This window comes from Macaca mulatta, chromosome 9 (genome assembly GCF_049350105.2).
Source record: "Macaca mulatta isolate MMU2019108-1 chromosome 9, T2T-MMU8v2.0, whole genome shotgun sequence".
In the NCBI taxonomy this organism is placed as follows: Eukaryota; Metazoa; Chordata; class Mammalia; order Primates; family Cercopithecidae; genus Macaca; species Macaca mulatta.
The window spans coordinates 115,692,391-115,705,802 of NC_133414.1; the positions used below are offsets into that span (position 1 = coordinate 115,692,391).

At 50.0% G+C, this 13,412-nt stretch overlaps 1 protein-coding gene across 6 annotated transcripts in view; it reads left to right on the plus strand.

Annotated features, from left to right (window-relative positions):
* NEURL1 (neuralized E3 ubiquitin protein ligase 1) overlaps positions 1-13,412 on the plus strand; it is a 99,831-nt gene that overhangs the window by 42,115 nt on the left and 44,304 nt on the right. Inside the window, exon 1 of one of the 6 annotated variants that reach the window (XM_077947468.1) lies at positions 12,818-12,927. The exons of the other annotated variants lie outside the window; for them this stretch is intronic. Coding sequence (XP_077803594.1) covers positions 12,924-12,927 — 4 coding nt within the window. The 5' untranslated portion in view covers positions 12,818-12,923. Of the gene's footprint in view, positions 1-12,817; positions 12,928-13,412 lie in introns of those variants that run through there. 6 annotated transcript variants of the gene reach the window in all.

Genomic DNA, 13,412 nt, shown 5'->3' on the forward strand with positions numbered 1-13,412 from the left:
ACTTTACTCCCCAGGGAGAGGGGTATGTCAGTGGCTCAGACTCTAGAGAGCTAGCCCAGCTCTGGGGAAACAGAGTACTAGGGTTGTTTGGCCTGTAGGGCAGAATGTCAGTTCAGCCACAGCTCTATTTCCCTGGGACAGGGGGTACTGGGTCAGCTCAGTCCTGGGATGCACGGTTGCTCAGCTTGGCCAGGGCACTGATTCCCCAGGGACTGGTATGCTGCTTTGGCTCATGCTTGGGGGTAATAGGGGACATGACTGTCCTGGGAAGCCCAGGAACTATTTCTCTGGGATGCAGGGCACCATTTTAGCTTAGGCACTGGGGTGAGTGACTGCTCTAGGCAGCCAAGGTACTGTTTTCTGGGATATAAGGCACTTCTTCAACTTAGGCACCAGAGAGATGTGACTGTCCTGAGCATCCAAGGTACTGTGTTTAGGAGGCAGGGTGCCTAGGAAATCAGTTAGGCTCTGGCCCAAGGGGGCAGAAGGAGGGGTAGGTGGAGAGGCTCTACCTCTACTGGGCCCTGCAGGGAAGGGTGTAACTGCTGCCGGCAGCTTACCTTGGGGATGTTGGGCCACTGGGCTGGGGTGCAGGGTGACTTAGCTTCAGGGATGAAGGGGACCCATGGCAACTCACCCTGGGAACAAGATGCTCTCTGCCTCTTGTCCCAATTCCAAGATGGCATAGCAGAGTAGCCATGTGGGCACAGGGGGCACGGCACAGCGTTGGCTTCTTCTTTGGAGGAGTACTGCTGTGTGGACTCCAGGCAGCTTCCTCAGCTGAGCTTGGTGTCTGTGAGAATTGCAGGGAACTCCAGAGGTAAGGTCTGTAGGTGGCCAAGGTGTTGATGGGGGTTGCTGGCACCCTCTTGCTTACCTCCTGGTTCCCAGTTGATCCTGGTGGGGGGTTGGAGTGGTAGAGTCCTAGCATTTTCTTCTGTTCTCTGTGTAGCCATCTCAAGTTTCTTTCACCCATCTGATGAACTCTGGCACTCTCGTCAGTTTTTTTTGTTAAAATAACATTGTTGGCCGGTGGCGGTGGCTCATGCCTTTAATCCCAGCACTTTGGGAGGCTGAGGCAGGTGGATCACCTGAGGTCTGGAGTTTGAGACCAGTCTGGCCAACATGGTGAAACCCCTTCCCTACTAAAAATACAAAAATTAGCTGGGCATGGTGGTGGGCACCTGTAATTCCAGCTACTTGGGAGACTGAGGCAGGAGAATCTCTTGAACCCAGGAGGCAGAGGTTGCAGTGAGCCGAGATTGCGCCATTGCCCTCCAGCCTGGGTGACAAGAGCGAAACTGCATGTCTCTCTCTTTCTCTATACCTATCTATCTATATACATATATCATTGTTTATTCATTGTTTAGGCTATCTTTGTGATGGGGAGGAGCGCTAGAGGGTTCCAGTCTTGTTCTCCTCCCTAGTGTGATAGCATTTTTGATGGACAAGCCTTTAGGGCATCTTTCTAAAGCTTTCAACTCAGTTTTTGTTTCTGCACTTAAAAAAAAATTGTGGTAAAATACACATAACATAAAGTCTAAACATTTAATTTAACCATCTTAACCATTTGTTAAGTGTACAGTTCAGTGGTATTAAGTACATGTGTTATTTTGCACCATCCATCTCCAGAATTTTGTTCATTTTCCCAAACTGGAGCCCTGTACCCGTTAAACACTAACTTTCCATTTCCCACTGCCGCCATCCCCAGGCAAGCAACATTCTACTTTCTGTCTCTGTGAATTTGAGTACTCTAGGTATCTCAGATAAGTGGAATCATACAGTATTTGTTTTTTTTGTGACTTGCTTATTTCACTTAGCATAATGTCCTCCAAATTCATTCTTGTTTTAGCATATATTAGAATTTCTCAGCCTGGTGCGGTGGCTCACACCTGTAATCCCAGCACTTTGGGAGGCTGAGGCGGGTGGATCACAAGGTCAGGAGATCAAGACCATCCTGGCTAACATGGTGAAACCCTGTCTCTACTAAAAAAAATACAAAAAATTAGCTGGGCATGGTGACGGGCGCCTGTAGTCCCAGCTACTCAGTAGGCTGAGGCAGGAGAATGGTGTGAACCCGGGAGGCAGAGCTTGTAGTGAGCCGAGATTGCACCACTGTACCTCCAGCCTGGGCGGCAGAGCGAGACTCCATCTAAAAAACAAAGAATTTCTTTCCGTTCTAAGGATGAGTGATATTCCACTGGATGGATGTGCCACATTTTGTTTATCCATTCATCAGTCAATGAACACTTGGGTTGCTTCCATGTTTTCGTTATTGTGAATAATGCCGCCATGAACATGGGTTTATGAATTCTGTTCAAGTCCAAGTCCCTGCTTTCCATTCTTTTGGGTATGCACCCAGAGTGGAATTGCTGGATCATATGGTAATTCTATTTTTAATTTTTTGAGGAACTGATTCATCTTAGTTTTTATAGAAGTAACACTTTTTTCCCCCTACTCCCTCCTCTCACACTCTTATATATATTTTTTGAGACAGGGTCTCACTGTGTCACCCAGGCTGGCATGCAGTGGTGTGATCATGGCTCACTGCATCCTCCCAGGCTCAGGTGATCTTCCTACCTCAGCCTCTGGAGTATCTGGGACCACAGGTGCACACCACCATGTCCGGCTAATTTTTGTATTTTTTGTAGAGACGGGATTTCACCTTGTTGCCCAGAGTGGTCTCGAACTCCTGAGTTCAAGCGATCTGCCTACCTCGGCCTCCCAAAGTGCTGGAATTACAGGCATGAGCCACCGCAGCTGGCTCACACTCATATTTAATAGGTTTTAAAATACAGCTTTATTAAAGTATAACTGACAAAAATATACTGCACATATTTAAAATGCACAGTTGATGTGTTTTGACATATGCATATACCTGTGAAATCATCAGCGCCATGAACTTAGTGGACATTTCCATCACCCTTAAAAGTTCCCTCGTGCCTTAAATAATCCCCCTCTTCTACTCCTCCCTGCTGCACCCACTGCCTCTGCCATAATCAAGTAACCTCCAGCTGCTTTCCGTCACTATAGATTAGTTTACAGTTTTTAGAGTTCTATATAATGGAAATGATACAGTATGGTCTCTTTTTTTCTCTAGCTTCTTTCACTCAGCATAATTAGTTTGAGATTCATGCATGCTATGGTGTATATCAATAATCTATTTATTTATTTATTTATTTATTTGAGACAGAGTCTTGGTCTGCCGCCTAGGCTGGAGTGCACGTGATCTCAGCTCACTGCAACCTCCACCTCCCGGGTTCAAGTGATTGTCATGCGTCAGCCTCCCGAGTAATTGGGACTACAGGTATGAGCCACCGTACCCGGCCTAATTTCGGCACAAATTTAGCCTCAGTTAGGCTGAGCACAGTGGCTCACACCTGTAGTTCCAGCACTTTGGGAGGCCAAGGCAGGCAGATCACCTGAAGTCAGGAGTTCAAGACCAGCCTGGACAGCATGGTGAAACCCCGTTTCTACTGAAAACACAAAAACTAGCCAGGCATGGTGGCACACGCCTGTAATCCTAGCCACTCGGGAGGCTGAGGCAGGAGAATCACTTGAGCCCGGGAGGCGGAAGTTGCAGTGAGTAGAGACAGTGCCGCTGCACTCCAGCCTGAAAGACAGAGCGAAACTCTGTCTCAAAACAAACCAAACTTTTTTCTAACCACCTGCTGTCCATTGATGAGCATTTTTTTTTCCTTCCTTCCTTCCTTCCTTCCTCCCTCCCTCCCTCCCCTCCCTCCCCTCCCCTCCCTCCCTCCCTCCCTCCCTCCCTCCCTCCCTCCCTCCCTCCCTCCCTCCCTTCCTTCCTTCCTTCCTTCCTTCCTTCCTTCCTTCCTTCCTTCCTTCCTTCCTTCCTTCCTTCCTTTTTGATGGTGTCTCACTCTGACACCCAGGCTGGAGTGCAGTGGCATGATCTTGGCTCACTGCAACCTCCGCCTCTGGGGTTCAGCCAATTCTCTTGCCTCAGCCTCCTGAGTAGTTGGGACTACAGGGGGATGCCACCTTGCCCCACTACTTTTTGTAATTTTAGTAGAGGCGAGGTTTCACCATATTGGTCAGGCTGGTCTTGAACTCCTGACCTCAGTTCATCCATCTGCCTTGGCCTCCCAAAGTGCTGGGATTAAAGGCGTGAGCTACCGTGCCTGGCCTTTTTTTTCTTTTTCTTTTTTTTTTTTTTGAGACAGGGTTTTGTGCTGTCACCCAGGCTGGAGTGCAGTGGTACAATCATGGCTCACTGTAGCCTCAACCTCAGCCTCCTGAGAAGCTGGGACTACAGGCATATGCCACCCCACTTGGCTGATTTTTGAGCTTTTTGTAGAGACGGGGTTTTGTGATGTTGCCCAGGCTGGTCTTGAACTCCTGGGTTCAAGCAATCCTCTCACCTTGGCCTCCCAAATTGCTGGGATTAAGGCATGAGCCACTGCACCCAGCCAATGAGCATTTTTTTCATGTGCTTACTTGCCATTTATATATTTACTTTGGTGAAGTGTCTGTTTAAATTTTTGCCCATTATTTTTCATTAGGTTGTTTTCTTATTTTTGAGTTTAAGAATTGTTTATATATTCTGGATTCTGTATTAAATATGTGCTTTGCAATGAATTTCTCCCTGTCTGTGGCTAATCTTTTCATTCTCTTAAAAGAGACTTTTGATACTTTTTATGTCCTATTTAAATAAATCACACAGTTTTCTGGCATACCAACCTGTCATCAAGTTTAGGAACAACACAGCTTCTCATGTTGGGTGTGCAGTTCAGCTGGAGGGAGCAAAGGGGTGTATGGGGACACCAGGGAAGACACCCCCAGCTTTGAAGATTCCATGTACTAAGGGCATCAATCAGAATGTTCTCCAGAGGAAATGGAGCTCATCATATGGCTGAGGACCCTGTTTTTAACTTGAGAGGGCAATGTGTCCAATGAAAAGACCACACATTTCAGCTTCTTGTCCAGCTTGGTATAGGCATGTGACTACATTCTGGTCAATGAGATGCAAATTAGAATTGTTGGCTGGACTTTGAGTAAGACTCCTTTAAAGAGGGATAGGTAGCCAATGTATGTCCTTTGGTTTTGGTTTTCTGTGTTCTTTCTGTTTCTTGCCTGGAATGTGGGCAAGCTGGCTGGAGCTTCAGCAGTGATTTCAGACTATGAAGCAACTTTGCGGTGTTATGTGGAAGATGGGATAGAAAGATGAAAGAAACCCAGGTGCCTGATAATTACAGAGCTGCCACACTAGCTAGCTATGTCTGTGTACCTGCAGACTTCCTATGTTAAAGAAAACACTTAATATATTTTAAAAGCTATGTTTTTTCTGTTTTTTATTACTAGCAACCAAATGCAATTCCTAACAGACACAGTTGGTTAACACAGCAGTGCATCAGGAGGAAGTCAGCTATACTGCATATATGCTTATATCACTGAGATCATAACATGAGAACATTTTAACCCCTGCTTTTCTGCTTTACATGCTTTTAAAATTTTCTTTTATTTTCAGACTTCTTTTTTTTTTTAATTTTTTGAGATGGAATCTTGCTCTTTTGCCCAGGCTGGAGCACAGTGGCCTGATCTCAGCTCACTGCAACCTCTACCTCGCGGGTTCAAGTGATTCTCCTGCCTCAGCCTCCCGAGTAGCTAGGACTACAGCCGTGTGCCACCACACCTGGCTAATTTTTGTAGTTTTAGTACAGACAGGTTTCATTATGTCAACCAGGCTGGTCTCGAACTCCTGTCCTCAAGTGATATGCCTGCCTTGGCCTCCCAAAGTGCTGGGATTACAGGCGCGAACCACCACACCTAGCCTTCACACTTATTTTTATCACTACTTTTTTCTCCAATACCATCACTATCTTCAACTTTATCATCTTCTGCTTAATGTCATTATCATTATGAATAAGAATCATTTTTGTTATCCTAACCGTTTTTAAAGGATTCTCTTCTTGTTGATGGAGGGAGATTTGTGTATAAAATGTATTTTTTTTTTTATTAAGTATTCCATTGGGGCGAAGGGAGGGGAGGCCAAGGGGGCCTTTGTCATTGAGGAACATCTGTGGAAAGGGATGGAATTGGTACTCAGACTTAGGACAGCTTCAATATTCATTGGGCATGGGCCACATCAATCATTTCTGTGCTGCCAGTGGCCAGGATTGCTCCCACATGGGGATGCCCTGTAGGCATGTAAGTGAAACAACAGGGATGGATTTCAGTCTTCTGCCAGAGTTGGCTGGTAGGGCAGGTCAGGGTCAGTACTGCTTATAAAGAAAGGCAGAAGTAATTGAACTTGATAGTATAAGAAATAAGAAACTGTTGGAGGGTCTTGAGTTGGGGAGTAGCGTGGTTTGTGTAGGAAGGATTATAGATGGAGTGGAAGGGACACACAAGTGGGTAGGCCACTTGGGAGGCTTTCATAGTAGTCCAGGCCTGAGGCGATGCAGGTCATGTGTTAGGCAGGTCATGGGTTAAGTAGACATCAAGAGAGGATTCAACATACATATGTACATGCCTACATACATACATAATCAGGGGAAATGCCTGTGTGGAGAAAAATAAGGAGGAAGCTGGGGGAGTCTGGGGGAGCCATCAGACCTTAGTGCAGATGGGACCCTGAGTGAAGGAGAGGGGTAAGAAAGGAAAGAAGTTTGGTGGGAGCATATCAGACTATAGTGCAATTCTAAGAAAAGTTCTGCAAGACTTTGGAGTGTCCTCCAGCCAGAGCCACAGTCCCTGGCAGTGGAGCCCTACATCTCCCAGGAATGGGTCTGCCTTAATATTCCTGCCACACGTATCACTAGCTGGGGTGCACTGTGGGAGGCATTGCCTTGGAGCAAACATGGGATGGACTTCAGAGCTCCACAGCTGGGGCCCTCAGTCAAGTGTGCACGCTGCAGTGGAAGATCCAGAGGCCCATTTTCCTGGATGACATGGGGATGACTGGGATGAGGGACATGGGAAGGTAACTGCTGTTGTCTCAGGCCTATCTGTTGCAAATAACAAATGCTGGATTGCACTGACTTAAGCAGTAAGGAGCTGTACTATGCAGAAAACAGGATGTCCCAAGGTGGGTGGCTTTCAGGGGTGGTTGAGTCAAGGCTCTAGGATGAGGTACTTCCCATCTCTCTACTCTGCCATCCTTGGGTTGGCTTCCTTCTAGACCAGTAGTGACATGGCCATGGCGGTCCCAGGAATTACAGCTGGATACAGTGATATCTAGAGAAAGGAGAATGACCCCTCTGTTCTGTGGAGCAAGGATCCCTTTCTCAGAGGGGTCGCAGCACATTTCCCACTGCTGGGAAATCTATGCCTCATTGGCCAGAAGTGGGTCACATGGCCATTCTTGACCATGTCACTGGGAAGGGGAATGAAACCATTATGATTGGCTTATGCCAGGGGATGGCACCCTGGCTGCGTGTGAGAACTGCTTGGGGAGCTGGGCCCCAAACTTGAGATTTCTCTATGAATTGGTCTAGCGTGGATACCAATTTTGTTTTTGTTTTTTTGAGACAGGGTCTCTCTGTTGCCCAGGCTGAAGTACAGTGGTGTGATCTCCGCTCACTTCAGCTTTGACCTCCTGAGCTAAAGCGACCCTCTCACTTCAACCTTCCAAGTAACTGGGACTACAGACACGCACCACCATGCCCAGCTAATTTTTAATTTTTTTTTTTTTTGTAGGGACAGGGTCTTGCTATGTTGCCCAGGCTGGTCTCAAACTTCTGGGCTCCAGCGATCCTCCTGCCTCAGCCTCCCGAAGTGCTAGGATTACAGGCGTGAGCCACCACACTTGGCTCTACCAGTAATTTTATTACCTCCTTAGGTGATGCTGATGTGCAACCAGGGCTGAGAACTGCTGTTGTCTTGGGGTGGTGTAGATGTTGGGCATCAGCCACCATGCCCATTACAGTCACTTACTAGTTTTTTGTGGCTTAGACAAGTCATTTACCCTCTTTCAGCTTTGGTTTCCTCATCTGTCAAATGGGGTCTGGCAATAGCTACCTCCTGTGCTTCCTGGTGAGACTGAAACAGTTCATGAGTGCTCATAGGCTTTGCAGACTGTAAATCACTGACACCTGGGGGATGGCTGCTTATCATTCTTATTCAATTTGGAGGGAAAGCACAGCTCCCTCTGCTGCCAAGAACAGCCAGGGCAGAGATTTCTCTTGAGCACAGCTTCCTGTCATTAAAACAAAAAACGAAGGAGAAGGGAAAACGACAGACTGGGAAGCCACAGGCAATTGCAGTGGGCTTTTTTCTTCTTGGAAGGCGTGGGTTTGAAGGCGCTGCTATAAATGGTTTATGCAAATGAGCTGGAGGCGCTCTGTCCCCCGCCGCTTTAATCCGGGAGAAGCTGGGAGGGAGCCAGGCACAAGGTTTTCCACCCCTCCTCCCTGTAGTCCTGCAGTGGGGTGGCTGGGGGCAGGCGGATGCTCTTCTGCTGCCTCCAGGGAAGATGGTCAGATAAGGCTCGGCATTCTGGCTCCCCCATGTTCCAGGACACACCTGGCTGCGTGGCTTCCTGGCTCTTTCTGCTTGAGCGAGCACAGGCTGATGCTGCCAATAGTACTGCAGGAACAAGGAGGGCCCCCACTGGTGCTGCGAGGTCACGGCCAGGCAATTGGTCACCTTTGGGTCTCACTGGGTCCACAGGGACCTGGGGCACTGTGGCTGGGAGAGTGACCTCAGAGCTGAGGCCTAGAGAGGAGCAGAGCGGGGAAGAGTAAAGAGCCCGCACCATCGGCCCCAGGCTTTCATTGTCCATCCCTCCTCCTCCTCTCCCCCTTTCCTTCCTTTCTTCATGAAATCTACTTTGAGCACTACGGAGTGACCACCTTGTCACATGCTAAGGATGTAGAGCTAAAAAGATACCTTTCTGCCCTCAGGGTGCTCCCAGTATGGGAAGGGCCTCCGGCCATGGCTGCAGGGCTGGGGCTGTCCAAGCCTTGGAGAGGGAAGGTCTGGTCTATTCCATCCCGGGGCATTGGGATGATCTCAGAGGAAAGGCTCTTGTGAGCTGGGGGCTGAAGGTGAGGTGGAGTGTTTGTGGGAGCAGTGCTGGGGAGAGGCACTCCAAGGAGAGGGACAGTGTTCAAAGAGCAACAGACAAGCGATGTGCCATGTTCTAGAACACAACTGGCTTGTGTGCATGGAGCATAGGTACATGGGGTAGGGTGTGGGGGGTCATGGAAGGTGAGGCCAGATATACAGACTGGGGTCAGTTCACAGAGGACCTTGAATAATCCCCACAGTGGGGGTCAAGTTTATTCTGAGGTGCTTGGGAGCCACAGGAGCTAGAGGGATGAGTTGGGCAGAGAGGCCGGGCTGGCAGCCCTGCGGAGGGGGACGGAGGCTGGAATGATTGCCCAGAGCACGATGATGCTGGGGGCCTGAACCGTGGGCAGAGCCAGGAGAGGGAAGGAGGGGATGGATTTGAGAAGGACACAGTGACCTCTTGGATGGGGGAATCTGGGCTGACACCAGATTTCTGGCCTGGATAGCAGAACTCAAGGGGTAAACTGGGCCTCAGAACCTTGGGGGTGCCCATGTTGGGTGGGGCCAGGGGGACTGAGAAGCAGTCACTTCCAGTGAAGAACATGCCACTGGCCCATCCTGGGTTTCCCAACAGACCCTAGTGGAAGGGGGAATGGGAGAAGGAGTTACTTCTTCAGACAGTTTAGAAAGTTTTGATTGCCTCCCCCTAAATGATCCCCATCCCACATTCCTGATGCAGGGAACTCCTGGTTCAGAGATAAAGTGAACCAGAGCAATGCCTCCATTTTACAGGTGTGAAAACTGTGTCCCGAGAGGGGACTGACTTGCCCAAGGTCACACAGTGAATTATGGCAGGCAGTGTCATGGTTATTAATGGACCCCCAAACAAAGTCTAATGAAGCCCACCTCCCTCACTTGCCCTGAGAACAAAGAGCTCTGTTCCCTGGAGGGAAGTGGGCTTGGCTAAGCAGGGTAGAGGTTGTGAGGGGTGCGGCATTTGTTTTAGAGAGGGGAGGGGCTCCCAGGGAAGAGACCTCCTGCCCCTGTTTTCCTGCTGGTGGAGCCCAACCCAGGAGCTGCATTTGCTGCCCACCTTCTGGATCCCTGACTGCCACCACCACGACTGCCACCACCACGAGGCAGAAAGCGCGGAGACCTAAAAAGCCTCCCTAAATTCCAGAGCCTCAGGGCCTGCCTGGAACTCAGGAGTTCTGACTCCCAGGGAAGGCTTTGACCCTGCACAGTGCTCTGGTCTCTGAAGGAAGTAATCCCGAAGAGGGAGGTGTCAGGGGACAGGAGCCTGAGAGAAGTTACTGGAGAGGGAGGAAAGGAAGGCGGCGGCAATGAGCCACGGATGAATGTGCAAACTGCGAGATGGGGCAGCTGCAGGGAACAGCTAACAGCTACAGCAGTGGGTTTCTGTCACTGCAGTCACCCTGGGGTGGCTCCCCTCCTTGGGTTGTCCTTTGTGCAGGAATCCCACAGTCTTGACAGCCACCTTTGGTGGCCACACCTGAACTCTTGTTCAGGAGGGTGGGGCAGCCAGCCCTGAGCCGGCCACATGCCCACGGTCCCCAGGTCTTTAGGGACTAAAAGTCCCTGTTTGCGGAGCTGTGAGATGTGAGGTTGTCTGGGGTTGGGGTCAGGGGATCAGTCCAGGGCTAGGACTGGAGGCGTAGTAGCAGGGGGCAGAGTTCCTTCCTGGACTCAGTGGGGGTGAAAAAGCCACTGGCCTTTCCTGAGAGGCACTGCATGGACCCCATTACTGCATGTAATGGGGTCCTGGGGATCTTGCCTGTGGCCCAGCAGCTGGCATGGCCGGTGTCCTCTGGGCTCTAGGTCATGGCCCATAGTGGTGGGCACAGAGCTGGCATAGTGCAGTGGCTGGACTCAAGTCATCTCTTACCTTTGCTATATAAGAACAGAAGTTCCTGTTTTTTGAGCCAAGCCAAGCTCCCTGCTCCTGAAAGGGACCTGCCACCCACTTTTTCTTTCTGGAGCATTTTCAGGTTTATGCCTTGGGACCTGTGAGAGCTGGCACTCCCTGCCTCAATCCCCACTTTCTCTTTTGGAGACCTCTGTGGTGCTGAATCTCTGACCCCTACTGTGGGAGTGGCCTAGAGCCTGGCTGGGGCAAGGCCTGCAGGTGAGTGCCTGGATGCATAGCGGGGACTCTGGCAAAGTAGGATGGTGACTGTGGGCACACTACAGCCAAAGTCCAGGGCAGTCCACATTGGGATCAAACTTCACTGTTTTTTTTTGTTTTTTTTGTTTTTTTAGAGACAAGGTCTTGCTATGTCAGCTAGGCCAGGTGTGTCATCATAGCCCTCTGTAACCTCAAACTCCTGGGCTCAAGTGATCCTCCTGCCTCAGCCTCCCAAAGCTCTGGGATGACAGACATTTGCCACTGTGCCCAGCTCAAATTTTAGATTTGTGGCTGCAGTAGCCCTGGGTCCCTCTGACTGACGCTGTGTTTATTGAACTGAAGGTGGCTGTTCTCAGGGGCAGCACTCTGCAGTAGACAAAGCCCTGGGGCCTGTGCTCCTGAGTCTGAAATCTGGGTTCTGGCCCAGCTCTGGCACTTTATAACTTTAACAATTAATTTCCACCTCCTTGAGCCTCTGTTTTTCTCTTTCTGTGCAAAGGGATGAGCATCTGTCCTGTGGTACCTGATAGGGTACTTTTGCAGATCCAGTAAGACATTGGTGACATTGTTTCATAGCTTTTAAGAGCTGAGTCATTATTCTAAGAGGCCACATGGCAGAGGGGCAGGTGTTGGGCTCTGATGTCCAGTAGGTGTGTGTCTAAATCCCAGCTTAGCTGAGCATTAGCTGTGTGACCTGGGCAAAGTATTCAGTGTCCCCAAGCCTCAATGTTGCCATCTAGGGTGCTGAGTTCCGCCCCTTCTGGCGGCCCAGAGCAGATGTTTCAAGATGCTGGCAGCAGATGTAATTTTCTGAATTGGTTTGGGTACTTATTTGTCAAGTTCCTGCCTAGTTTTTTCAGAGCAAGAGGTGCCAGGACCCCCTACTGACAGGTTAAAGGCCCTGTAGGGCAGCCAGGTCAGAGGGGGAGGGGGGGACACAAGGCCTCTAGGTCTTTTGGGGCTAAAGAGCTTTGAGGGGAAGAAGCTCCCAGATAGAACAGCTCTGGGCAGACCGACTTGAGATCAAATCCCGACTCTGCCATTTCCCACCTCTGTGTCCTGGTTTCCTCATCTGTAAGGAAGGGTAAGGTCACGGCCTTTGTATAGAGGTCAGGAGTAGCTCATCACTAGCATATGGTGCTACCACATACTAGTGCTTCCCATGCATCCCACACTGTTCTAAGCACACTACATGAATGAGCTCATTTTATCTCCCCAGTAGCCCTAGGATCTAGGCACTATTACTGTCAACCCAATTTTTCAGAAGAGGAAATAGACACTTAGAGATGTTAGAACCAAGGTGTGAACCTGGGAAGTCTGACTCTGGAGCCTACTCTTAACTGCCACCTGTACTGTGAAGCCCCCAGTGTAGACAACACTGGTGGCATTGAGTAGTGTTTGCTGTGTCACAGCACTGGGATCCAGCTGCCAGTGGCCATACTGGGAGTACCCCGGCCAAGGGCCTGAGCCCCTGTGGGGTCCTGTACTGTCACTTTGTTGTAGCTACTGACACCCAGTATCTGAGCCCAAAGGTTGGAGTGAGAGGCCCCAGGAGGGGCAGCAGGCAGGGGCAGGGCCAGGGCATGGGAGCAGAAGTGGAGGCCAAGTCAGCTGGTCCTGGGCTTGGCCATCCCTCTGTAAGCTGGACCTGGGAGGGGCAGGAAGCAGGCAAGAGCCAGAGGAAGCAGAATCCCCAGAGGAAGGAGGGGGCCTCCCAGCTTTGGGGTGGCTTCAGCTAGCTGGGGGCCTGACACAAGAAGGAGTGGGCACCAGGAGCGTAGGCTGAGCTGTGGTGCTGAAGATGTGTATGTGAGTGTGAGTGTGTGCGTGGGCTGGAGGTGAAGGGAGGGGTGGATTGAGGGGATCTCTGCCTGTGGAGGAGGGATTTAACCTCCTGTTATCAGCTGCCAGCTTTTCTCATAATCCAGGCAGGCCCAGCAGGGATCAGCAGAGTGCGTTTCCGCATCTCAGATGGACGAGGCCCATGGCTTGTTCCAGCACATCCCGCGCTCCTCCTGTCTCCTGCGTCACCCTGTGTCTCCTCATTTTTCTGCGTCTCCTCTCCCCATGAAGTCTCATCGCCTGCCCCTCCTCACTCTCCCCATCCAGGTTCTGGTGTAGGGAGCAAATCTTGTGCATTCAGCCCCTGCTAATTTATCACTTGTGATTGCTGGGACAAAGGCTAGCTTCCAGTTTAAAATTCATTCTATTCCTGAGCAAAAATGCAGCACTAACCAGGTGACAAGGGACTGTTTAATCTACTTCCTTAAAAGAACTGACAGCTACCCAG